This window comes from Rhinatrema bivittatum, chromosome 7 (genome assembly GCF_901001135.1).
Source record: "Rhinatrema bivittatum chromosome 7, aRhiBiv1.1, whole genome shotgun sequence".
Classification (NCBI taxonomy): domain Eukaryota; kingdom Metazoa; phylum Chordata; class Amphibia; order Gymnophiona; family Rhinatrematidae; genus Rhinatrema; species Rhinatrema bivittatum.
The window spans coordinates 78,401,609-78,427,613 of NC_042621.1; the positions used below are offsets into that span (position 1 = coordinate 78,401,609).

Genomic DNA, 26,005 nt, shown 5'->3' on the forward strand with positions numbered 1-26,005 from the left:
GGTGCAAAGTGATGCACATAGGAGAAAAAAATCTTCCTATAGGTATACAATGCTGGGTTCCATATTAGGAGTCCTGAGGGAGTGCTATAAGCAACTGTCTGCTGGTGGTTAAGCAGGACTTGAACATTGGTTTCCTGGGAAAGTGTGCACAATCTCACAAAGGGATGTATTTGAAGGTTGAACTATTACTGTGTTTATATATTTGTGTGCTGAGAAGTAGGCTGAGAGCTTGAATTAATCCTGTGTCTAGTTTGAGTGTAAATGTGAATGTTGGAAAGTATTGAGAGAACATGAATTCTCTGTGGACCAACAGAAACGTGACACTTGCTCATATGGCTGATGCTTGTCCTCATCTGACGGCGCCAAAACAGATAGCTCTTCTCAGACTCAGAAAGACCAATAAGATTTTTCTGAACATGCACAAGTGTTCCCTCGCAGTTCCGTCTTTTTAAAGCCCCTCAGTATATTTTCTTCCACTACTGCGAAAGGACATGGTCTTTTGCCCTTTCTAAATTTACAGCTACTTGTAGTCATTTTTTCCCTCAAGGTTTTTTTTTATTACAATTAATGTAGTCTTATTTTTCATTCCTTAGTCTTCTAAAAAATAAATAATGGGGTTACATTTTTTTTCCAAGACTGAGTTTGATTTAGCATTGCTCCTCTTCAAGACACCAGACAAGGTGGGGATTCAAAAGATGTCCCCGTTTCTCTTCTAAAACAACACTGTTACATTTGGCAGCTCGTGGGACATCCCCACAGCTGCACTTACCCAGCTTTTCCCAATAGCTGGGCCTCATGGTCATGGCAGGACACTGCCAGGCTCCCCTCATGAGGCAGATAGGGCCGGTGACATATCAGGTCAAGCTTTCAGCCATGTTAAGGATACATAACGTGTTCCACGTATCTTTACTGAAACCGCTGATCCTCTCCTGGCCCTCGCGACTACCACATAAACCCATAGAAATCATCTCCAAAATGGACTCCATGAGGTACAAGAGTTCTTGAACGCTGAAGAAGATGGAATAAATTGGAGTAATTGGAGTATCTCATAGTTTGAAAGAACTATGGACTAGAGAAAAACTCCTGGGAGCCAGCAGCCAATCTTCAAGCACCCCTGAGTCCATCGTCACTTCCCCCAGAAGTCAAGGCCTAGAGCCCTGAGGAGAGGCTTAAGGGGGGGGGGGGGGGGGGGAAATACTGTTACATTTGGCAGCTCATAGGACATCCCCATGAGCTGCCGCACTTACTCTCAATGCTACCCACAGCTGGGCCTCACAGCAAAATGCTGCCAGGCTCCCTTCACACTGCACAGGAGATTGCCATGAGCGCAGCCCCATCCAGTCCTTCTTAGTCCAAGAGGTGACCAACCTCTTGCCATTTTAAGGGCCTGCGCCAGGAAATGCCTATGGTGCCCACCAATGACATCAGCATCCTCAGCCATATATAAGGGCATCCCAGACTTCCCCATCTTGCCTCAGCAACAGGTCTCCTGCATACTGTGTGCAGTGCGTGTTGCTTCTTTCTGCGTTCATGGTTCCCGCTTCATCCAGCCTTGCCTCATCTCTTCAGCTCAGTCTTGCCTCAGTTCTCCAGTCTGCCCTGCCTTGTCTTGTCCAGCTCCCCCTGTCAGTTCTCCTCCTCCTCTTCCCTGTGGACTGACTCTTGGACCTGACCCTTGCTTGGACACTGACTATTCTTGATTGCCACCTGCTACTGAACCCTTGCCTGGACCCTGACCATTCTTGTCACCACTTGCCTCTGATCTCTTGCCTAGACATTGACCTTCCTTATTTGCCACCTGCCTCTGACCCTTGCCTGGCCCTGGACCTCTGCCTATGCAGTCTTATAAGAAACCACTGCCTAATTCCTGCCGGCACACAGGACACAAGGGCTCAACCTGCAGGGAAAGGGGTTGGTACAGGTGAAGCTCTACATCAGTCTCTTGCCAGAAAATGTCCGCCAGTTGTCGGTGAGGGCCTACAGGGTTCGCCCCATAGGTTGAGTCAACTTCACCATAGCAACAACGGTTCACATCACTTACAGACACATCAGTATGCAAACAATGTGTCCGGTATCTTGGTCCTTCCCATGATGTTCTTAACTGTGAAGCCTGTGCATGCATGTTACCAAGGGCCATAAGGGTGCGAGATCATACCTTGAAGGAATTTTTTAAATCTCCTCAGGCTTCCACCTCAGCAGTTACAGTGAAGCATTCTTCAGCGCAGAAGCTGGCACAGGCATCAAAAAAGGCACAGTACTCTCATGATCAGCATCATGCGTCTGAAAATCAGTGCTGAAAAGGCAGTGATGTAAAGTCTAGTGCCTCATTATCAAAGTGTGTATGTGCCACACCATATTTTCACTGGTGCAGAGATGATTCCCTTTGACATAATCTTTCCTCTTCGAAGAAATCTTGTTAGTGCCATCATCATGCAGAGAATCTGCTTTCAGCACAGAAAAATCAGAATAGGATCAAAGCTTTACGATCCCAATTTTGGTTCCAGAAGCAGAAAGTTATTCTACTATTCTTCCTACAACTGATCAACATTCCATGGTTAAAAAGATGTGGAATGAATTCATAAAAACCTTATGTCTCCTCCTCTTTTGAAGCAGATGTCTCCCATTTTAGAGTCACTGATGTCTAAGATGGAAATCCAGTCTCCTATTCCATCTTTTCAGACTATTAAAAACATATCACAGGGCGAGGACATCAGAGGAACCTTCTATAGTGATTTAAATGAAGCTCCTGAATTTTCTTCTTATATTCCTACACTGAATCATTTGTATCATTTGGCTGACAAAGACTCTACTGGCCTTCTGTCAGATTCTCTCTACCCTCTCTGTCCCTCCTAGGAAAATCTCTCCTTCTGAAGATATGGAATATCCTGTTTTTGTTCAAAAGAAGGTCACGAAGATTCTTTTCTCTCTATTTTAAGAGGCGGAAACTAGAGAAAACATATTTGGCTTATTTAAGTTTATTGAACCTACAAAACAAGTTGTAGCGGTACCAATACATAGACTACAACAAAGCCTTCAGACCAAGATGTGGCAGATAGCTCTGTCAACACTTCCAATCTCAAAAAAATGGATATCAAATATAATTTTCAGTCTTATCCAAGCCATCAAAAAGTCCAATTACCCTATCAATCTGTTGTGGCAGAATCAGCTTAAAAAAGGCAAAAAGATCTAAAATTCATTCTAGATCCCATCTGGGGAAAGATCTTGCTTATTGGATAAATACAAAATAAAACATTTTCCAATTAGTTATGTTAAGTTTTAGAACAACTATGTATCAATTATACATAGTGTGATATATGTATTCTTGCTTACAGAAACTGCAGGATATGACTCAAGACCTTCCAGCAGCATTTCAAACCAGCTCTTACTACTGAAGAAAGTAGTAAGTAACTCATCAGATAAACCTATGAGGCTTAGGGCACTTCTTCTACAACTTAAACAGCCATTGGAATAAGAAGATTAGCTTGGCTTCAAGCTTCAGAGGCCCATGAAAATGAGGTAATCTTTTTTGAGAAAATGTGAAAGAAACAGAAGATCTTAGCGCCCAATGTTCCCATTTGGGAACATTGAAATTTCACATTAATATTTTTGTGATAAGTAAGATATTCCCATATTGACTCTAATTCTTTGTTTTTAAATAGTTTTTGCATCCGTTGGTATCATTTGAGGTATATTTAGTCACTCTGTGTTTGCGGCAGCCATCTTGAAAGTTGACCTTTTACAACAGCCACGTGTGTTTTTGGTTAAAAAGTTCTTCTGCAGGTAAGAATAAAATATTTTTTACAAATTTTGCTGGAAAACTATACAAAAGTGTTTAGTTATCATTTTGATTTTATTTATTTTAAAATTGAAAATGTTTATAGATATGAAAATTGCATCGATTCTGTGATGTTCCCAAATGGGAACAATGGGCACAACTATGACTATGTTCCCATTTGGGAACATCCTTATATTTAAGTGATTTAATATTCAATATGCTGTTAAAACGTTACAGAATGTCTAAGAAACTATTTTCCAGTGCAGAAGCATCAACATTCATTTCAGATGAGTATCAAAGTTGTGAAGATGGTGAATCCTTAGAAGAATATGAACGTTTAGCCGACGTTATTGACGAAGCCGTAGAAAGTGATGACATAAGAGACATAGTGTTGCTACCTCCAAATAAAGTTGATAATGTGTCTGATGAAGAAGTGATTGACGAAGATGATCTACTGCCTTCGGCTCTGCCAAATGAAGTGCCTGGAACTGTAGCTATACTAAAGGATGCGGCAGCCATTGGTTCCTCTGATGGAACTTCAAGGCAGCAGAAAAGGCGAAAAGTTGTTCAGAAAAAAGGAGAGAAACATGGTATTAAATGGAGCAAGAAAGTGGAGTATACACATAAAATACCTTTAGCTCAGCTGGAAAATTTAGCCCAGAGGCATCCTGAACTTCAGGATAAAACACCATTTGAACTTTTCAAACTGTACTATGACAATGAGCTGAGCGACATGATTCTGACCGAAAGCGTTCGATATGCTCGGCAGAAGAACATGAATTTTGAACTTGAGGCCAAGGAATTGGACATTTTTGTTGGAATTCTTCTATTGAGCGGATATAATTCCTTGCCTCGTGAACGGCTATATTGGAATCGGGATGAAGATGTTCAGCAATCCTTTGTTTCATCCCATATGACTCGTAACCGTTTCATGGACATAAAGAAATACATACATCTTGCAGACAATGACAAGATTAATCAAAATGATAAACTGTACAAAGTTCGTGCTTTCATTGATGCACTGAATGGTTGCCTGCAGCAGTTTGGAGTATTCAGTGAGCATCTGAGTATTGACAAAGAGATGGTCCCATATTATGGACACCATTCTGCGAAAATGTTTATTCGAGGCAAGCCGATTTGCTTCGGCTATAAACTCTGGGTTCTGGCCTCGGCCGGTTATCCTTTCAATGTTGATGTTTATTGTGGAAAGACCAACTGCGAACAGGATGGTCAGAATCAAAGTTTTGGGCTAGGTCATCGTGTTGTGACATCATTACTGAGCTGCATAGAAAATCCATTATACCATGAGGTATTCTTTGATAACTTCTTCACCTCATATGATCTTCTTCTGGCACTGCAAAAGCAAAACATCAAGGCCACTGGAACTGTTCGCGAAAATAGGTTGAAGCAGTGCTCATTGATGGAGACAAGCCAAATGAAAAAGAAGGAGAGAGGCTGCTTTGATGCCGTATGCGACAGACCTGTCTTGGCTGTGAAATGGCACGACAACCAGTGTGTTATTGTAGCTTCAAACTACAACAACATAGAACCACTGGGAAAAGCAAGAAGGTGGAGCAATGCCAGAAAGTGTCCAGTTGACCTTCCACAGCCAGCGGTAATTGGCTTATACAATATCCATATGGGAGGAGTGGACATACTGGATAGATTTATGGCAAACTACCGTCCAATGTTTCATTCAAAGAAATGGTGATGGCCTCTGTTTGTCAATGGCATCATCATGGCAGTTGTTGCAGCTTGGCGTCTTCATGTTGAAGTAGGAGGTAAATTTGATCACCTGGAGTTTCGTCGGCACATTGTTCGCACCCTGCTTCAGCGTTCAAAACATCGCACACCATCGACATCTGGACCTTCCAGTAGACCAGTCAGCGATGTGAGGTTTGATGGTCATAATCATCACCTTACTCCATCAGAGAAACAAGGAAGATGTAGGATGTGCAAGAAAAACTCCCGCCTAGTGTGCTCCAAGTGCAGGGTTCCGCTTCATCTTCATTGCGAACAGCAGTATCATAGCCAATGATCATTGGATCAAACAAACTCTGCTGATTGAGAACACAGTTACTAAATAGTAAAATACTTACTGCTTAAAATACTTGAGTCTATGATTTTAATGTCATTAGTTCATAATTAAAACAGTGTTGTTCCCAAATGGGAACATGGTACCATATGTGCCCATTGTTCCCAAATGGGAACAAAGCGCCATCTTGTGTACATGACAAATATTTAAAAAAATTGTTCAGTCAAGTGATCCTCTCATGTCATGTGTTTCAAAGTTTAAGCTAAACCAACATTGCTTCATAACGTAAGATTTGGGCATTAATGGGTTTTAAGGATCATTGTGCCACTCTGCTGTCATAATCTGCAGTAACTTTTTCTGTCTAAAAAGCCTCAATCTCATTACCAGAAAAGGCAGTACTTCTATTCAAAGACAGGATATCAACCTTACTCTTTTTAATAGCCATGTCCTCAGCAGCAACAGCAGCATGTCAGAGAAAGAACGCAAACCAAATCCATGCAGCTTTCTCAAACCAAAATTTTGGACTACAACATAAAATCCCCAGTTAGCGCCTTAGACAGTCTTCCAGTGTGGGAAGACTTCAACACTTCATTCCTACATGACATTTGATAACAGATTGTTTAGTATTAAAGATAATACAGTAAGGGCACTGATTAAATTACAAATCCCTCACCCCAAACAATCCTCCACGGAGGCGCACTCTAGTTGTAGATCAAATCAAACTTCTGCATTAAGAATTATTAATGCTACTCTCAACCAAAAATAAGGAGGTCTTCATCCTATCCTGGACATCAAGAACCTCAACAAGCATCTCAAAAATGAAAAGTTCAAGATGAACTCCTTAAGTATCATCCTCCCTCAACTGGAGATCAAACATTGGCTGCCTACCTTACATCTCAAGGATGCATATACACTCATTTTAATTCACAAAAACTATAGGAAATTTCTTTGTTTTGCCATACAAAATTATAATTAACAATATTGAGTTCTTCTTTTTGTTCTCTCAGTGGCTCCAGTATTCACAAAATGCCTTGTAGTAATTGCTGCTCATCAAAAGCTATGCAGTGTATTTTTTTCCCTACTTGGAGATGACTGGAACATATCAGGCCGAACCCTTCTACCAGCTCATTCTTACACTCTTCATATGATGAGACCTCTCCAGGATTCATCATCAACTTGACAAAATTCCCATTGAGTATGTTCATTATGACAAAATCTCGTTTACTAGGATACGTATGAATATTTCCTGCTGTGTGCCCTTCAGAGGTAAATAATATTTTGAGTGAACCAAGCCCTAGATTAACAATGATTATGATATCAGGAAAGCTACCACTATATATCTCACATGAAGATCAAAGTTTTGGATTTCAAAAATATAGACTTTAGTACAATGGAAATGAACCTTGAGCAGGAGCTAGAAGACTGGGAGAAGATGGATGAGGTAGAACAATAGTAGTCTAAATTAAAAGGGACTATAATAAAGACATTCTCAACATCTCAACATTCAAGATAAGACTCAAAACGTGGCTGTTCACACAGGCCTTTCCTAACTCCAACCCCATCTAATCTCCCTTCACATTCTCAACATCTCAACATTCAAGATAAGACTCAAAACGTGGCTGTTCACACAGGCCTTTCCTAACTCCAATCCCATCTAATCTCCCTTCACCCAACAAGCTCCGCTAGTATTAGCGTTAATAGCCACCTTTCAAAATGTTATTTATACTTATATTTCACTATCTAAGCTTCATTTCCCTTCTCATTCCAAGTTATTGTTGTCCTTGTTATATGTAACTGCTTTTTTGCACTTTTGTTAAATGGTAAAGTTTCACCCCTGTTTCTTGTGAACCAGCATGATGGGACCACTGTCTTGAATGTTGGTATATAAAAAAACTTAAATAAATAAATAAATAAAAATAAATAAAAGGGACTATAATAAAGACAACAAACCTTTATGTAAGAAAAGTAAATAAAAGTAAGAGAAGGAAACCAATCTAGTTTTCAAAAGGAGGTGGCTGAAAAAATAAAGGCAAAAAAACCAGTGTTGAAGAAGTACGAAGGGTCCCAGAAAGAGGAACACAGGGAAGTCTATAAGGTGAAGCTGAAGAAGAGAAAAGAAATCGGGAAAGGAAAATGTCAAGCAGATCACCAAAGAGATCAAGCAAGGTGAAAAAATATTTTTCAGGTTATCAGAGAAAGTAGGAAAGTAAAAAATGGTATTGTAAAACTGAGGGAGACGAGCAATGTGTGGAGAAATATGAAGAAATAGTAAACAAATATGTCAGTCTGGTATTCACTAAAGAAGACCCTGGAATAGGAGCGATGCTGGTTGAGAAGTGCATCGATGTTAAATGGGGTACATACAACCCCACTTACAACAGAGATTGTATGGAAAGAACTAGGAAAATGAAAGTGGACATGGCCAAAGGGGCTGGATAAGGTACATTCCAGGATACTAAGGAAACTCAGAGATGGGTAGTTGGGACTGCTGAAAGACCTGTTTAATAGATCTCTAGAAACAGGAGTGATGCTGCAAGACTGGAGAAGAGAGGTAGTGGTCCTGCTTCACAAAGGTAGCAGCAGAGAGGAGGATGGAAACTACAGGCTGGTTAGCCTTAACTCTGTGTTGGGGAAATTAACAAAGGCTCTGCTGAAGGAAAGGTTAGTGAACTATACAATCGGCTGCATTGCTGAACTCAAGATAACATGGTTTCATCAAAAGAAGGTCCTGTCAAATGAATCAGATTGATTTTTTGATTGGGTGACTAGAGAATTAGTGCAAGGAAGAGCACTCAATGTGATCTTCTTGGAATTCAGCAAAGCATTTGATACAGTCCCACATAGAGGCTCATGAATAAAATGAGAATTCTGGAAGTGGGTACCGAAGTGATGGAATGGTTTAAAAACTGGTTGACTGACAGGAGACAGTATGCAATGGTAAATGGAACTTACTCTGAAGAAAGAAGTGAAGTGCCTCAAGGACCAGTTTGGGACAGATTCTGTTCAATATCTTTGTGAGCGATACTGCGGAGGGGATTGAAGGAAAAGTTTGTTTTTTTTGAGGATGATAATAAGATCTGCAACAGAGTGGACATGCCTGAAGGAGTAGAGAAAATGAAAAGTTATTAAAGGAAGCTTGAAGAGTGGTCAAAGTTTTGCCAGCTGGGATTTAATGGCAAGAAGTGCAGAGTCATGTATTTGGGGTGAAGAAATCCAAAAGTTATATATGAGAAGGGGGGGGGTGAAAGAGTTGTGTGCACAGACTGGGAGAGGGACCTTGGAATGATAGTGTATGGTGATCTGAAGGCAAGGAAACAATGTGCCAAGGTGGTGGCAAAAGCCAGAGGGATGCTGGGCTGCACAGAGAGGGGAGTAACCAGCAGGAAAAAGGAGGTGATAATGTGCTTGTATAGGTCTTTGGTGAGGCCTCGCCTGGAGTACTGTGTTCAGTTCTGGACACCTTCTCTAAAAAAGAATAAGGACAGGATGGAAGTGGTCCAGAGAAAGGCAACCAAAATGATGTGGGGCCTACAACAAAAGCCACATGAGATTACCCTGGAGTAGAGCAGATGCACAGAAGATATGAAATAGGCCTTCAAATATCTAAAAGGTATTAATGATGCACAAATATCAAACCTTTTCTGCTGGAAAGGAAATTGCAGAACTAGGGTTCAATATTTGAAACTCCAGTGGGGACAACTCAGAGCCAACATCAGGACATATTTCTTCACAGGGAGGGTGATGGATGCATGGAATTTCCTCCTGGAAGAGGTGGTAAAGACAAGAACCGTGCTGAAATTCAAAAGGGCATGGGATAAACATTGCAGATCCCTTCAGGCTAGAGCAGGGGTCAGGAACCTTTTTGTCTGAGAGAGCCATAAACGCCACATATTTTAAAATGTAATTCCATGAGAGCCATACAATATGTTTAAAACTAAATACAAGTAAATGTGTGCATTTTATGTAAGATCACACTTTTAAAGTACAATAAGTCTCTGAAAATATTACACCAGGCCTTAAGACACCAATACATCTCCTATTAGGAAAACGGACCAAGTCAGGCTGCTATAGAGTCCTACACAGAAACTACACGCCAGCAGAAAACCTCACCTGAATCACATGCTGTCCCTCACCTAACAGAATAAAGAGACCAAAACGCATAACAAGAAGCATGCAGAAAAAACTGAATTGGAAACTGCAACAACGCAGAGTCTCTGTATGCAGTGTAACAAAGGAAAAAAGAAACATCACCCATCCTTATAAAACAAATCAAGAAATATAAAATCATCAGCAGTAAAACTGTACTAACAAAAAGAACATATTTCGAAACAGCTGATGAGTGGAATATCCAATAATTAAAAACTCATATAAAACATTTCCAGATACCAACAAAATATTTCAAAATAGCAGACATAAAGACCCAGTAATGAAAAATAATAAGGATACAAACATTTTTTTGCTCTGCATACCTGGGAACGTTTGATATCCAGGTGTCCTGAGATTGTTCTGAATTAGCAGGAGGTGGGGTGGTTTGCTTGGAACTTTCTCCTCTCTCAGTCACATACCAGCGCTCTCTCTCACACTGGCTCTCAATGACACACCTATACACACATGCTCTCAGTCACTCACATATACACATGTTTTTTCTCACTCACTTATATAGGCTCTTAATTACACATTTACACACATGCTGTCTATCTTTTCACGCTTACACACACACACACACAGGCTTTCAATCACATAAATACATGCTGTCTTTTCTCTAACACACAGACTCTCATTCACATGCTTACAAACATGTCCTCTCTTTCTCTCATTTACACACAGGCTCTCAATCACATACTCACATGCTCCCTCACCTAAATCAGCTCTCAATCACACACAGACACACATGGTCTCTCTCTCTCATTTAAACACAGGCTCTCAATCACATACTCACATGCTCCATCACCTAAACCAGCTCTCAATCACACACAGACACACATGATCTCTCTCTTACTTATACACACAGGCTCTTAATCATACATACACATGATTTCTCTCACACACAAAGGATCTCAATCATACACACATACTCTTTCACACAAACAGGTTTTCAATCACAAACTTTCACATACAGGTTCCCAATGGTAAACTTACATTCATGCTCTCTCTCACAGGCAGGCTCTCAATCACAGACATACTCTCTTTCACATGTACAGGCTCTCAATCATTCACACACATGCAATCTCTCTCACACACACACACACGCCCCCTCCCCCCGCGGCCCGGAAGAGGAAGTGGAGAGTATCGGGTGCTTGCGCGGCAAGAAGAGGCCACGCTGGTGCGCTCGGCATCGGCCCGAAGAAAAGAAGACTGCAGCGCGGCTCAGAGGAAAATGAAGAGCTTCAACCGTGGCCGATGGGACTCCGCCTCCGCGAGGGCTGAAAATGAAGAGGTTAGCGTTGGGAGGAGGCTGCTGCTGCCGCGCGTTCCCGGGGTGGGGGAGAGAGGGCCGCGGGGGGGGGGGGGGGGGGGGGGCGGGAAGAAGAGAGCACGCCGGTGCCGCTGACTCCAGCTGTCCTGCCGCGTTCCGCCCGGGCTGACAGCATTTTAAGCCCAGGCGGAGGAGGACCGGGGAGCAGCTGGGTCAGCGGTAAAGTGTGGCGACTGTCTGCGAGCCAGATGCAGCCCTCAAAAGAGCCATATCTGGCTCGCGAGCCATGGGTTCCCAACCCCTGGGCTACAGGATGGCAATGAAAAAATGGGGTAACCTTTGTTAAATTGGCTATGACCTGCATGGAGCGGCAGTTACTGCTTTTAATAGAAGGCATGGGGTAACCTGAACGGAGCAGCAGTTACTACTATCCTTTACAGAAGGCATGGGGTAACCTGAACGGAGCAGCAGTTACTACTATCCTTTACAGAAGGCATGGGGGTAACCTGAACGGAGCAGCAGTTACTACTATCCTTTACAGAAGGCATGGGGGTAACCTGAACGGAGCAGCAGTTACTACTATCCTTTACAGAAACATGGGGTAACCTGAACGGAGCAGCAGTTACTACTATCCTTTACAGAAGGCATGGGGTAACCTGAACGGAGCAGCAGTTACTACTATCCTTTACAGAAGGCATGGGGTAACCTGAACGGAGCAGCAGTTACTACTATCCTTTACAGAAGGCATGGGGTAACCTGAACGGAGCAGCAGTCACTACTATCCTTTACAGAAGGCATGGGGTAACCTGAACGGAGCAGCAGTTACTACTATCCTTTACAGAAGGCATGGGGTAACCTGAACGGAGCAGCAGTTACTACTATCCTTTACAGAAGGCATGGGGTAACCTGAACGGAGCAGCAGTCACTACTATCCTTTACAGAAGGCATGGGTGTTATATGCATAGAGTCGCAGTAACTACCAAAAGCAAATTGCTGGGCAGATTGGATGGACAATTTGGTCTTTAGTGGCCGTTATTTACTATGGTACTGTATTACTATTTCCAGATTCTATATTACATCTATAATGATGATATTCAACTTCTGTGTCCCCCTAGGCTCAGACCCTGACCAGGCAATCACAATTGTCTTAAAACGATTTCAGGCTGGTTGCTCCTTAGACTAAAGTAAAATCCCCAAAAGATGAAAGTGCTACTATGGAACACAAAAACTGACCATACACATATCCTTGCTAAAGTAATCCTAGAAGGTTTTGCTGTGTTCTTCAGTCACCAAGTCTTGACTGGGTTTCGTATTAGATTCTAAATTCACTACTGAGGCTCAAATACTATCTGTCACAAAGTCAGCCTTTTTTCAACTATGGAAACTTCGCTACCTCCGCCCTTTCTTTGATGGTCTTGCATTCGCAACAATCAGCCAGGTCTGTGTAATTTCCCATCTGGACTACAGCAATTCCCTTAACATTGGTCTCCCTAAAAATGTAAATTGCTGCCTGTGGCTCATTCAAAATATAGCAGCACAGAGCCTCCTCGATGCCGGAAAATTTGAATGGGTCACCCCCACTTCTAAAAACCTACAATGACTCCCAATGTTCTATCACACCACTTTCAAACTCCTGGTCTTGGTTTTCAAAGAACTGAAGGATCTGGCGCTGCCCTACCTAGAAAACCAACTCTCCCTTTATACTCCCTTCCACCAGCTATGCACATTGCCACATACTCATCTGATAGTACCAGTCCCCAAGGAAATCTGACTCTCCAGCATGAGAAAGAGAACCTTTTTAGGATCAGCCCCTATACTCTCTGGAACTCTCTGCCATTGGATTTCAGATGGGCGCCTGACTTCCTTATGTTCAGGAAGAAATTAAAGACACTGCAATTTTCAGAAAGATTCAGCCCACAGCTGAAACTCTGCAGACTGTTGTTCTCCACTTTAAATCTCATGGCTCGCCATGCTTGCTCTACTACACTGCTGCCCTAAATGTTTTCCTGATCTTAGCTTTCATTTATGTTAGGCCAACATCATTTATGTTCTCTGTTACCTGTATATCCCAATTTAGACTACCCTCTTTTTAGCTATTCCCTTATTTATTCACGTTATTTTGACGAGTTACTGTTGTTTATGTATTATTTATGTTCTCATGTTCAGAAACTCTGTTTAATGTAACGCCTTAACCGCGACAGTTTTGTTCTATGGAAACCGACCTGATTTGATACTTGTATTGAGAATGTCGGTATATAAAAATCCTAAATAAATAAATAAATAAATCTCCTACTATATTTATAAATTACACTCTTGGTTCTTATTTCCTTATTTACCCCCAATTTAAGTATGGTTGATTTACTACTCTTTACTGATGTATTTTATGCTTTGCAGTTCTACTCTCTGCTCATTCTGTCTCATCTTGATTGCTACCATGAATATTCACTAATGTATACTACTGCCTACTGTTGACCTCTCCGTTCCGTAACATAATCTGAATTTAACTATTGGAAGCGTGTGAAACAAATAAATGATGATGATGATGACAAATAACAGATTTAAAGATTTTATTACAGAAAATGATTAGAACCAACAGGGTTATGGTCAGGAGAACCCTGGGATAAGATCTAAAAGCAGCCTGAAAATGGTGGATTTTTAGGCTGAATTTGAATAAGGCCAGAGGAAGTATGATGCACTAACTCTGGATTATGTAAAACTGATTTCTTCTACTACAGCTACTAGTGTGTAATATTGTGCATGTTCAAAATGCTCCAAGTCTCAGATGAAGAGAATGGACAATACTTACTAAGAATGAACACGTTTAATTGTTTGCTGTTCTTTAGCAGGTACAGAAATCATAAGTCTTAACTTCTGTCTGCATAAAGTATGCATTCTAAAGATTCATTAATATCATATATCTGTAACTGCTTCAAAATGAGAAAGAAAATCCAGCATTGCAGAAAATCTGAAATCTGTATATTCAAAAAGGAAAGGATTCAGTAGAATGTGCTAAACTTACTGTCAATGTTCTGTTCAATAACATCTTTTCCATTTTTAAATATATCTGTAAGACTGACAAAAGCAAAACCAACATCTTCACACTCAAGATCTTGCTCATCTTCTGGAGGGTCACTAACCACAGTAAATCGTACACTGCAAGGCAAACACAGATGAACAGTATTTCATGAATAAATTGAATGAAATCTTGTGATAATAATTTACTTATTTTTCTGGCCTGGATTTATATATGAACCATTCCATTGGGACTTAGGAAATGGATTCTGTGAATGGGAACAAATCTTGAATGTTTGATCATCATTTAATATTATAATGTGAATAGCAGAGTTGCTTACCTGTAACAGGTGTTCTCCTAGGACAGCAGGATATTAGTCCTTACACATGGGTGACATTATCGGATGACATTATGTTAAAGTTTCTGGCACACACTAAGCATGGTATATACACTGGGTGAATAGAACTAACTCCTCTATAAGTACTATATCATTTAATTCAAAAAGAGGATAGCATATATCTTTTAATCATTTATTAATACAAAACTTCATTAGATAATTTCAAAAAATGTGTCCAATTTAAAACAACACACACATCCCTACACACTCATACCTTAAAAATATACATTTCAAGGAAGGTACACATAAAAACCCCTTTAATACCCGTAATAACTTGATACAAAAACCATTATACCCTGTGGGAAAAACCCACTTACAGTCTATCTATACACATTTATCTACGACGAACAAACTCCTCAAGTGTCTCCTTCCTTCTTGGCGCTATGTTTGAATTTATGTCTGGCTTGTCTCGATGTTATCAACCCCCAACAAGCGGCCCCTGTTTCGCAATCGTTTGCTTCCTCAGGGGGAAAAACCTCTGAGAAAACCAAACGAAACATAACATTAAAAATCAGGACACATTCCCATATTACAATTCTGTCTTTAACATAATTTCAAAAACTCAAACAATCCCAAACCATTACCACCTCAACACTTACCCGACCAGTACTCTACTGTGCTCACTTTCAACCTGAATCTCAAACTGTTTCCAACACGGTCTTTTTCATATCAAGTGTGATATTGCAACAAGGGAATTCCATCTGTAACATATCCATATTTATGCCTATAAGGTACTATAATTTCAAAACTCCTACACTATTCCATTATACCCCTATTGAAACTCACATACCTTACAAACATTTTTTCAATCTCTCTTCAGCGGCAAAAAACGCCAAACATTTTTCAATCTCTCTTCAGCGGCAAAAAACGCCAAACATTTTTTCAATCTCTCTTCAGCGGCAAAAAACGCCAGAAGGTGAACCACCCTCTTACGTTGCGTCAAAGTATGTTAACCCTATGCTAACAACTCAAAGCTTTATTGTGCCGCATCAACCACCACTCCCTTCTACGTCTCTTCAACGTCAAAAACGCACAAAAGTAAGCCACCCTCTTACGCTGCATCTCTTCAACGTCAACATAGCACAAAGGTAAACCACCCTCTTACGCTGCATCAATGTTGTTTGAATTTGTAGGAGAGGGTGCATAGGTTTTGATCTGGTGGGGGGCGTGGTTGCGCACACACGTTTCTTTTAATTAAGAATGTATATGAGAGAGGTTGTTGCTGTGGTATAATAAAATTTGGAATTGTCAACACACATTGATGCAGCGTAAGAGGGTGGTTTACCTTTGTGCTATGTTGACGTTGAAGAGATGCAGCGTAAGAGGGTGGCTTACTTTTGTGCGTTTTTGACGTTGAAGAGACGTAGAAGGGAGTGGTGGTTGATGCGGCACAATAAAGCTTTGAGTTGTTAGCATAGGGTTAACATACTTTGACGCAACGTAAGCGGGTGGTTCACCTTCTGGCGTTTTTTGCCGCTGAAGAGAGATTGAAAAAATGTTTGGCGTTTTTTGCCGCTGAAGAGAGATTGAAAAATGTTTGGCGTTTTTTGCCGCTGAAGAGAGATTGAAAAAATGTTTGTAAGGTATGTGAGTTTCAATAGGGGTATAATGGAATAGTGTAGGAGTTTTGAAATTATAGTACCTTATAGGCATAAATATGGATATGTTACAGATGGAATTCCCTTGTTGCAATATCACACTTGATATGAAAAAGACCGTGTTGGAAACAGTTTGAGATTCAGGTTGAAAGTGAGCACAGTAGAGTACTGGTCGGGTAAGTGTTGAGGTGGTAATGGTTTGGGATTGTTTGAGTTTTTGAAATTATGTTAAAGACAGAATTGTAATATGGGAATGTGTCCTGATTTTTAATGTTATGTTTCGTTTGGTTTTCTCAGAGGTTTTTCCCCCTGAGGAAGCAAACGATTGCGAAACAGGGGCCGCTTGTTGGGGGTTGATAACATCGAGACAAGCCAGACATAAATTCAAACATAGCGCCAAGAAGGAAGGAGACACTTGAGGAGTTTGTTCGTCGTAGATAAATGTGTATAGATAGACTGTAAGTGGGTTTTTCCCACAGGGTATAATGGTTTTTGTATCAAGTTATTACGGGTATTAAAGGGGTTTTTATGTGTACCTTCCTTGAAATGTATATTTTTAAGGTATGAGTGTGTAGGGATGTGTGTGTTGTTTTAAATTGGACACATTTTTTGAAATTATCTAATGAAGTTTTGTATTAATAAATGATTAAAAGATATATGCTATCCTCTTTTTGAATTAAATGACACACTAAGCATGCCCATGCATCCACGCAGGATCCTTCTTCAGTCTCGTAACATAAGATTACGAAAAAAATAAAATAATAAACCATAAAAGAAACCCATTTCCGCAGAGCGGCAGTGAGGTTTCATGAGGACTAACATTCTGCTTCCTAGGAGAACACCTGTTACAGGAAGCAACTCTGCTTTCTCCTAGGACAAGCAGGATGGTAGTCCTTACACATGGGTGAATCCTAGCTACAAGCAGCTCCCCAACACAAAAAGGGGACCAACAAGCACCAACCAGGTGCCAATAGGCACATCAACCGCAGTGCTGTTGGAAACAGAGGGGGAAATAGCCTGAACCCAAAAAACGGGCCCTAGATAGAGTTGGGTTCTATACTTCAAACAGGTTCTAGATGACAGATTGGCCGAACCTACTGTCATGTCAGCCAACCCTATCCAGATAGTAGTGTGATGCAAATGTGTGGATAGAACTCCATGTCACAGCCTTGCAGATCTCCTCCATGGGAAATGGGAACTGCTTGTAAGTGGGCCACTGACGTTGACATGACTCTGACAGAATGAGCCTTGACATGACCCCCAAGATGCAGTCCCGCCTGGGCATAACAGAAGGAGATCCAATCTGCTAGCCAACTGGATAATGTCTGTTTGGCAGCAATTCCCAACTTATTCCTATCAAAAGAAATGAAAAGTTGGGTGGACTGTCTATGGGCTTCTGTCCGCTTCAGGTAGAAGGCTAAGGTTCTCTTGCAATCCAAACTGTGCAGTGCTCGTTTGCCTTGGTGCGAATGGAGCCTGGGAAAGAATTTTAGCAGGACGATTGACTAGTTAAGATGGAAATCCGTCACCACCTTAGGCAGGAACTTAGGATGCATACGTACGACCACCCTGTCATGATAAAACTTGGTATAAGCTGGATAAGACACTAAGGATCAGATTTTCAAAGGGATACGTGCGTAACCCCCGAAAAGCTGCCCCTGCGCGCGCCGAGCCTATCTTGCATAGGCTCGGCGATGCGCGCAAGCCCCAGGACGTGCATATGTCCCGGGGCTTCGAAAAGGGGTGGGAAGGGGGCGGGTCTGGGAGTGTGGCGGCAGTCCAGGGGTGGGTCCGGGGGTGTGGTGGCGGTCCGGGGGCGGTCCAGAGTCCTCCGGCACAGCGGCCTGTGCCAGGGGATGGAGCGCTGGCAGGCGTAACTTCTGAAATAAAGGTGGGGGGGATCTAGTTAGGGCTGGGGGGTGGGTTAGATAGGGGAAGAGAGGGGAAGGTGGGGGGAGGGGGAAGTGGTAGAAAAGTTCCCTCCGAAGCTGCTCCGATTTCGGAGCAGCTTCGGAGGGAACGGAGGCAGCCTGTGCGGCTCGGCGCACACAAGTTGCACAATTGTGCACCCCCTTGCATGCGCTGACCCTGGATTTTATAACATGCACGCGGCAGCGCGCGCATGTTATAAAATCGGGCATAGATTTGTTTGCGCCGGGTTGCGCGAACAAATCTGCGCCCGCGTGCAGGTTTTAAAATCTTTCCCTAAGGCTTGGAACTCGCTGACCCTGCGTGCTAAAATGACTGCCACCAAAAATATGACCTTCTAGGTCAGGTACTTCAGGTCACAGGTGCACAGCAGCTCAAAAGGAGCTTTCATGAACTGAGCCAGCACAACGCTGAGGTCCTAAGACACAATGGGAGGCCTCAGGGGAGGCTTCAACTGAAGCAGGCCCCCCGCATGAAGCATACAACTATGGGCAGTACAGAGATGGGCATACCATCTAAACCTTTGTGGTATGCTGGTGAACCCTAACGGAGTTGGCTTTTAAGCCAGTCAAGCAGTTTTTGTGTGGAAAAGGAGAAAGGATCTAGGGCCTTTTGCTCACACCACATGGAAAACCTCTTCCACTTCACTCCCTAGTGGAAAGTTTTCGAGTAGCTACCAGGACCCAAGATACATCTTAAGAAAGATCAAGCAGCTGCAGGATCAGCCTCTCAGCATCCAAGCTGTGAGCAACAGGGCCTGGAGGATGGGATGCAGCAGCTTGCCCCAGACTGATCGGTTCCTAGAAGGACAACTCCCGAAGGAGTGGAAACCTGACCTGTCTTGGCCAATGAGGGACTATGAGAATCATAGCTTTCTGGTCCTGTCGGAGCTACAGGACAGTCTTCATGAGCAGAGGGAGTGAAGGATACACATACAGAAGACCCTTAGCCCAATGGCGGGCAAAAGTGTCTGAGGCTGGTTTGTCATCTGACCTGTACAGGAAGCAGAACTGAGTCATCTTCCTGTTGCAGGGGGATGCAAACAAGTCCACGTTTTGGTTTCCCCAAAGGCAGAAGATCCGGTTCGCTACCTCCTGGTCGAGTGACCATTCATGGGGTCTGAAGGTGCGATTCAGTTTGTCTGGTATGCTGTTCTCCATTCTGGCCAGGTACATGGCTTGGAGCACCATCCTGTGGGACAGAGCCCAGGATCAGATCTGTACCGCTTCCTGACATAGGAGGTATGACCCCGTGTCTCCCTGCTTGTTGACATACCGCATGGCTACTTGGTTGTCTGTTTGGATCAGAACAATTTTGCTGGACAGCTGATCCCTGAAAGCTCATAGAATGTACCTGATTGCCCGGAGCTCCAGGAAATTGATCTGACACTGTACTTCCTAAGCGGACATCAGACCCTGGGTGTGAAGCCCCTCCACATGGGCACTCCACCCCAGGGTGGACACATTTGTGGTAAGGACAATTTGGGTAGGAGGATTCTAGAAAGATATTCCCAGCTTCAAATTGGAAAGGATGTGCCACCAGGACAAGGAATCCAGGAAAAGCGGTGTGATGTGGTTGCCTGGCGCCACTGTGACTTTAAGGTCCACTGGGCTCTGTGCATATGCAAATGTGCCAAGGGAATGACTGGACAGTTGTGGCTATATGGCCTAGCAGCTTCAATATGTGCCAGACTGATACCTGCTGGCTTTGTTGAATCATCTCTGCTATGGACGCCAAGGCCTTCCTGCCTTGGCGCGCGGCAGGAGGGCCTTTGCCTGAGCCGTATCTAGCAGGGCTCCTATAAACTCCAATTGAGGTGACAGGTTGAGGTGAGACTTTGGGTAATTGATGATGAACCCTAGTGACTCCAGCACCCAGATGATCAAGCACAAGGACCGATCTGCCCCTGCCTGAGAGGAGCTCTTGACCAGCCAATTTCCAGATATGGGAAAAACGTACTCCCAGTCTGCGGAGGTGTGCTCCCACCACAGCCAGACATTTGGTAAAGACACATGGGGGCCAACGCTAGCCTGAAAGGCAACACTCTGTACTGGAAGTGCTGTTTTCCTACCACAAATCTGAGATACTTCCTGTGACCTGGGAAGATCTCTATGTGAGTGTATGCATCCTTTAAATCGAGGGAGCATAGCCAGTCTCCTTTTTGCAGAAAGGGAATCAGGGTACCCAGGGAAACCATCTTGAACTTTTCTTTTCTTAGAAACTTGTTCAAGGCCCTTAGGTCTAGGATGCGACAGAGTTCCCCCTGTTCTATTTGGAATCAGGAAGTACCAGGAGTAGAATCCCGGCTCACTTTGCCCTGGTGGGACAGGCTCGATCGCCCTGGCCGTTACGAGAGCAGATAGCTCCCGAAGAAGTACCTCTTGATGCACTACCGGTCCCCAAAATGGGCAAGGTGGAGAATTTGGCGGGATACCCAATAGGTTCAATTGGTACCCTTGCTGGACAATAGACAGGACCCACTGATCCAAGGTTATATTGGGCCATCAATTCGCAAAGAACCGTAATCTGCCCCCGACCGGGGGTCCAGCGTCTCAGGTACATGCGGCTGGTTGATGCTCCTACAATCCAGTCAAAACCATATCCCGGGATTTGGCTGGGGCGCCAGCTGGAGCTAGGAGTCTGCTGCTGCCTGGGATGGCCACGAGAGCCCACCTTCTGGGAATGGGAGCGAGGGCCCGGAGGATAGTATTTCCTTTGGTAGTAGTAACACTTCCTTGGGCCATACCTTACCAACCTCCTGGCTGAGGAAGGTGGGTTTGAAGTGCTAGTGGAGAGTTGTTAGAGGGTCTCATGGTGATCCTACAACTGGGCCAACATGCCCTTCACCTTATCTCCGAAGAGATTTCTCCTTTGTGCACAGCAGGTTAGCGAGTCTTTCCTGTACCTCTGGATGGAGAACTGCAGCCCGCAGCCATGACATTCTGCGCGCGCTGATTCCCGCTGCACAGATTCTCGCTGCCATCTCGAAAACATTGTAGGAGGAGCAAACCTCGTGTTTCCCGCACTCAGGGCCTTGACGCACCAGTGACAGGAAGGTGTCTTGCTGCTGTTGAGGCAGCGGCTTGGCTGCCTCCTGCACCTGCTTCCAGTGGTTGTGAGAGTATTGGCTCATATAGAGCAGGTAGGAGGCAATGCGGGCAATGAGCATAGCTCCGTGAAAACTTTTCTCCCAAGGGCATCCAGCACTCTGTGCTCTCTTCCCGGGGGTGCTGAGGCATGGGTCCAAGAGCACTTGCCTTCTTGAGAGCAGATTCGACCACTACCAATTGGCATGCCAGCTGGCGCTTGTCGAATCCGGTAGCCTGTTGGATGAGGTAAACCCCGTCCACCTTCCTGTTAACAGGAGGAACTGCTCACAAATCCTCAATGGTAACTCCTTAGAGGTCTTACGCACTGTGACCACCACAATCTCTTTAGGAGCCTCCATAAACTGAAGGATATCCAGCATTTTGTACCAGGTGTCCTCCTCCATCATTAACTGAAATGGGATGGCCTCCGCACAAAGCCTGCAAAGGTCAGGTCCTCAGGAGGAGACCTCCTCTGTTCTTATGGAGAGGTTCTGAAGGGAGACCTTCCGAGTCCTCTGAGGAGGATGTCATCCCCCCAGGGGACATAAGGTGCCTCATCCTCACTATACTTCACAAGGGATGGGGTCCTAGGTGCTCGGCCTTTGTCCAGAGGCATAGGCACAAATGGCACCGCTGCTGGCCCCGATGGAGCTTCCTCCTCCTTGGAATCAATGATGACCACTTAATCAGTTGGGGGACGCATCGGTGCTCCACCAGGTATCAATGGCACCCCGGGAACTGGCACAAGCTGGGCCGGTAATACATTGATGAGCACATAGGATGCTCCAGCAGCGGTTCCAGCAGGAAGAGCCTGGGTTCGATGGAGTATAGGCACTCCTTGCCATAGGATCACTTCGGGGGCATCGTGGTAAGAGCTGGCGCCAAAATGAGCCTGGTACTGTGCATCCCTTGGTGCTCAGCCCGGTCTTTCCCCAGTACCGAGGTTGAAGATAATGAACCCGATGTCCTCAACCAGGAGGAGACCAAAAGGGGCCAATCAACGGCACCCTTATCTGCCAGTGGTATTGATGGAGTGGACGGCCCCACCAATGTCTTTGGTTCGGTGTGTCTCTGTGGTCCTTCGATGTCAATGCCACCAATGCTGAAGTCGATGGCTCGGACTTCCTCACCCCAAAGAGCTTCTCTATCTTGATAAGGTGAGCGTGACGTCCTTTAGGGATCATCTGGTTGCACATGCGGCACCCCTGAACATTGTGCGATGCCCCAGGCAGAGTATGCACACCTCATGTGGGTCCGTGGATGGATATGGTCTTCAGGTACTGAGGACATTGATGAAACTCCGATGAGGCCATGATGAGACAAACTGAAGGGGTGAAAAACAACAGCAAAGGTGGCAGGTGACTGATGCTGATGGACACCGAAGCACTGCTGCCACGGGGGAATGAATCAAAAGAAAACTTACCAAACCAACGAAAACCCTGACTGGAAGTAAGGGGAAACCGAGAGGGACCTATGATTGGAAAAAACACGTGACTGACACTGAAAAAAAACAGTTTTCCAAAATGTTAGTGATTTTACATGAGCTCAGAAACCGTGATGTGATAGCTCCATGGAAAAAAGAGAGACTGAGGAGGGACCCCGCGTGGATGCATGGATTAGGGCTGAACATGCTCAGTGTACCTAGTCAAAGTTCCAGAAACTTTGTCATAAGTTTTTTGTGCCGGGATCCATCCGATGATGTTACCCATGTGTGAGGACTACCATCCTGCTTATCCTAGGAGAAATGAACAATCATTGCATCCTTGATTCCAAATATGAGAAATTAAAGTTTATTAGGAATTTACAAGAAAGTTAGGTTTACACTAAAGAAACGTGGCAGGCTGAATTATCTACATCTGTGAGATCTGCACTGTGTAACTATAGCCATTGTGCCCCTAGAAATACAGAAGTTGCTGCCCATTGACATTACCTTAAATCAAATTAAACGAATGGAAAGACTTACCCAAGAATTATACAAAATGTCTGCATCAGTTATTTTAACTTTCAGATTTTATATCCACATTAATTTTTTTAAACAGTGTTCTCTGTTGGATCTGATTTGCATTAGTGGTTTACGGCAAAGCCAAAAACACTTGGATTGACCAAATGACAGGAATTTATTACTAAGTATTCTTTTGATAAATGTTGGCAACATAGCTTTAACCATAAATGCTTGTAAAGTTTACTACTTTGAATTTCTGTGAAAGTGTTATCTAAAATAAAAAATAATCCAGATGTACAAAATCCAGATATGAGAAGTGACAGCGTACATAAATTCTAAACAAGTTGTGCAAAACTAGAATGTCAATATCAAATTCTGTTTTGTTTCCTTTTTCTTTGCTTAATTAAGTCATTTTTAGCCTCTAACAAAATGAACTATAAAGAAATATTTTGGCAGTTCTGAAAAGTAAATAAGGGAATAATATTTTGTTATTGCTAGATAGATTTTAACCAACAGTCCAAAAACTCATTCCCTGTAGTTAGGTAGATGACATAGAAAGAACATTTGCCAAGAAGAAAACATTCCTATATCCATCAGTAAAACGAAGCATGCAATATATCAAAAGATATACTTTTTCAAAACAAACAATCACACAAAGAAACTACATACAATTTATTATGTACATAAGCACTGCTCTGGTTAAGCAAACTAGCAATTAACCTCTGGATAAAGGAGATAAAATCCTCACAATAACTTGTTGGACCGCAACCTATTCCCTACTGAAATGTACAAATCACTGCAGAATTTGAAACTTACGATCTTTGCTCAGGCATGTCCCAGTTTAAGAGCCCTAAGTACTTTGCCTCTGTTCTTCTAGCAAGTCTTTCACCTTCATGAGCACTTACATAGTTTTTTAAACTAAGGAAAGGTATATAATTTATTTGCTTTTTTTCAATAAGTAGAATGGGAATACCATGTTAGCCTATCAAAAATTAAAACAAGTTAAAATAAAAGAAAAACTTGGTAGATGTAAGGGGGCAATTTTGAATTAGTCCATGTAAGTATACCGGTATTTTTACTTTATTCACTTACAGATAATTTTCAAAGAGAAACTACCTGGGTAATGTCTTTTAGAAAATTAGCTAGCATAAAGTACACACATTAAAAGCACCTGCATTTTTCTGCATGTGCTATTTGTATAGGCAGCCAAGCAAGTGCAAAATAGCACATGTACTTTTGCAAATCAAATGCATGCACATTCGGGTCGATACAGAAAACTTCACGGGAGAGTGGGCGAGCACCCGCTCTCCTGGCGCGCGCCCAGGCCACTCTCCTGGACGTGTGATCCAGTAAATAAATTTATGTAAATGAGGGCCTGTGGTAAAAGGAGGCGCTAGTGACACTAGCGCGTCCCTAGCGCCTCCTTTTTGACAGAAGCGGTGGCTGTCAGCGGGTTTGACAGCCGATGCTCAATTTTACCGGCGTCGGTTCTTGAACCCGCTGACAGCCACGGGTTTGAAAAATGGACGCCGGCATAATTGAGTATCCATCTTCCAACCCGCGGGCAGATTTTTTAATTTTTTTTTTTATTTTTGGGGCCTCCGACTTAATATTGCTATGATATTAAGTCAGAGGGTGTACAGAAAAGCAGTTTTTTCTGCTTTTCTGTACACTTCCCTGGTGCCGGCCGAAATTAACGCCAGCCTTTGGCAGGAGTTAATTTTTGAGAGTAAAATGTGTGGCTTGGCTGCACATTTTACTTTCTGAATCGCGCGGGAATAACTAATAGGGCCATCAACATGCATTTGCATGTTGCGGGCGCTATTAGTTTCGGGGGGGGGGGGGGGGGGGGGGGGGTTGGCCGCTCTACCCAGCTAAATGTGCATGCAGGCTGTCATAGTGCACATATTTTCAGCCAGATTAAAAAGAGGTGTTTCCTTGGATGTTTTAAGTCTGGAGAGTAAAAACAATTGGGCCGATACAGTAAAGTGCGCTCCAGCGGAGCCAAACGCGGGCTAACAGTGCGCTCCGCTGGAGCACACTTTACTATATCAGCTGATTGTTTTTACTCTCCAGACTTAAAAAACCCAAGGAAACACCTCTTTTTAATCTGGCTGAAAATATGTGCACTATGACAGCCTGCATGCACATTTAGCTGGGTAGAGAAAGGTAACGCGTGGACAGGTTAATTTACCCATGTAAACTGCTATGTACTTAGGTAAATGGCTTTGAAAATTACTTAATTAATAAACAGTCCTACCAGGGAAAGATATCAAAGATATACTTACTATGAAAGTCAATCCACAGAAAATATTAATAGAAACCAAGGGAACCTTCATACCTGAAACCACCGAGAACATTTTGCCTGTGCAATTCTTCAGTATAATCATCAGTCCTTCAACATGTTTAGGCAAAGCTGCCATTCCCTCCTCTCTCTGAGAGCTTTTGCAAACCTCACCTTCTCTTGGAAAAGACTGAACTTTTTATTTATATATATATTTATTTATTTTAAATTTATATTCCGCTTTGTGGCACTTCAGAGCAGATTACATTCAGGTACTGTAGGAATTTCCCTATTCCCAAAGGGCTTACAATCTTATAGGGTAATTCATCAAACCGCATTAAGGCCTTGTGGCGTGATAAATGGGGTCTAACAAGCGATGGACATGCGCTGTTTATCACATCATGCTTTAGCATGTAAATATGAGTAGATTGCTTGTTGCAATGGTTACCACCCTGAACCAATCAAGCCTGATACTTCAAACTTTGAATACATATACAGCGTAGCTCACTGCTTCAACAGCAGGAGGA

General features: G+C 43.1%; 1 protein-coding gene across 5 annotated transcripts in view; it reads right to left on the bottom strand.

The window, feature by feature from the left end:
* The window catches only part of RPGRIP1L (RPGRIP1 like), a 375,908-nt gene that overhangs the window by 8,005 nt on the left and 341,898 nt on the right, over positions 1-26,005 (bottom strand). For all 5 annotated transcript variants that reach the window (XM_029608561.1, XM_029608562.1, XM_029608558.1 and 2 more), the window contains one exon: positions 14,246-14,379. In XM_029608561.1, coding sequence (XP_029464421.1) covers positions 14,246-14,379 — 134 coding nt within the window. The remainder of the gene's footprint in view (positions 1-14,245; positions 14,380-26,005) is intronic.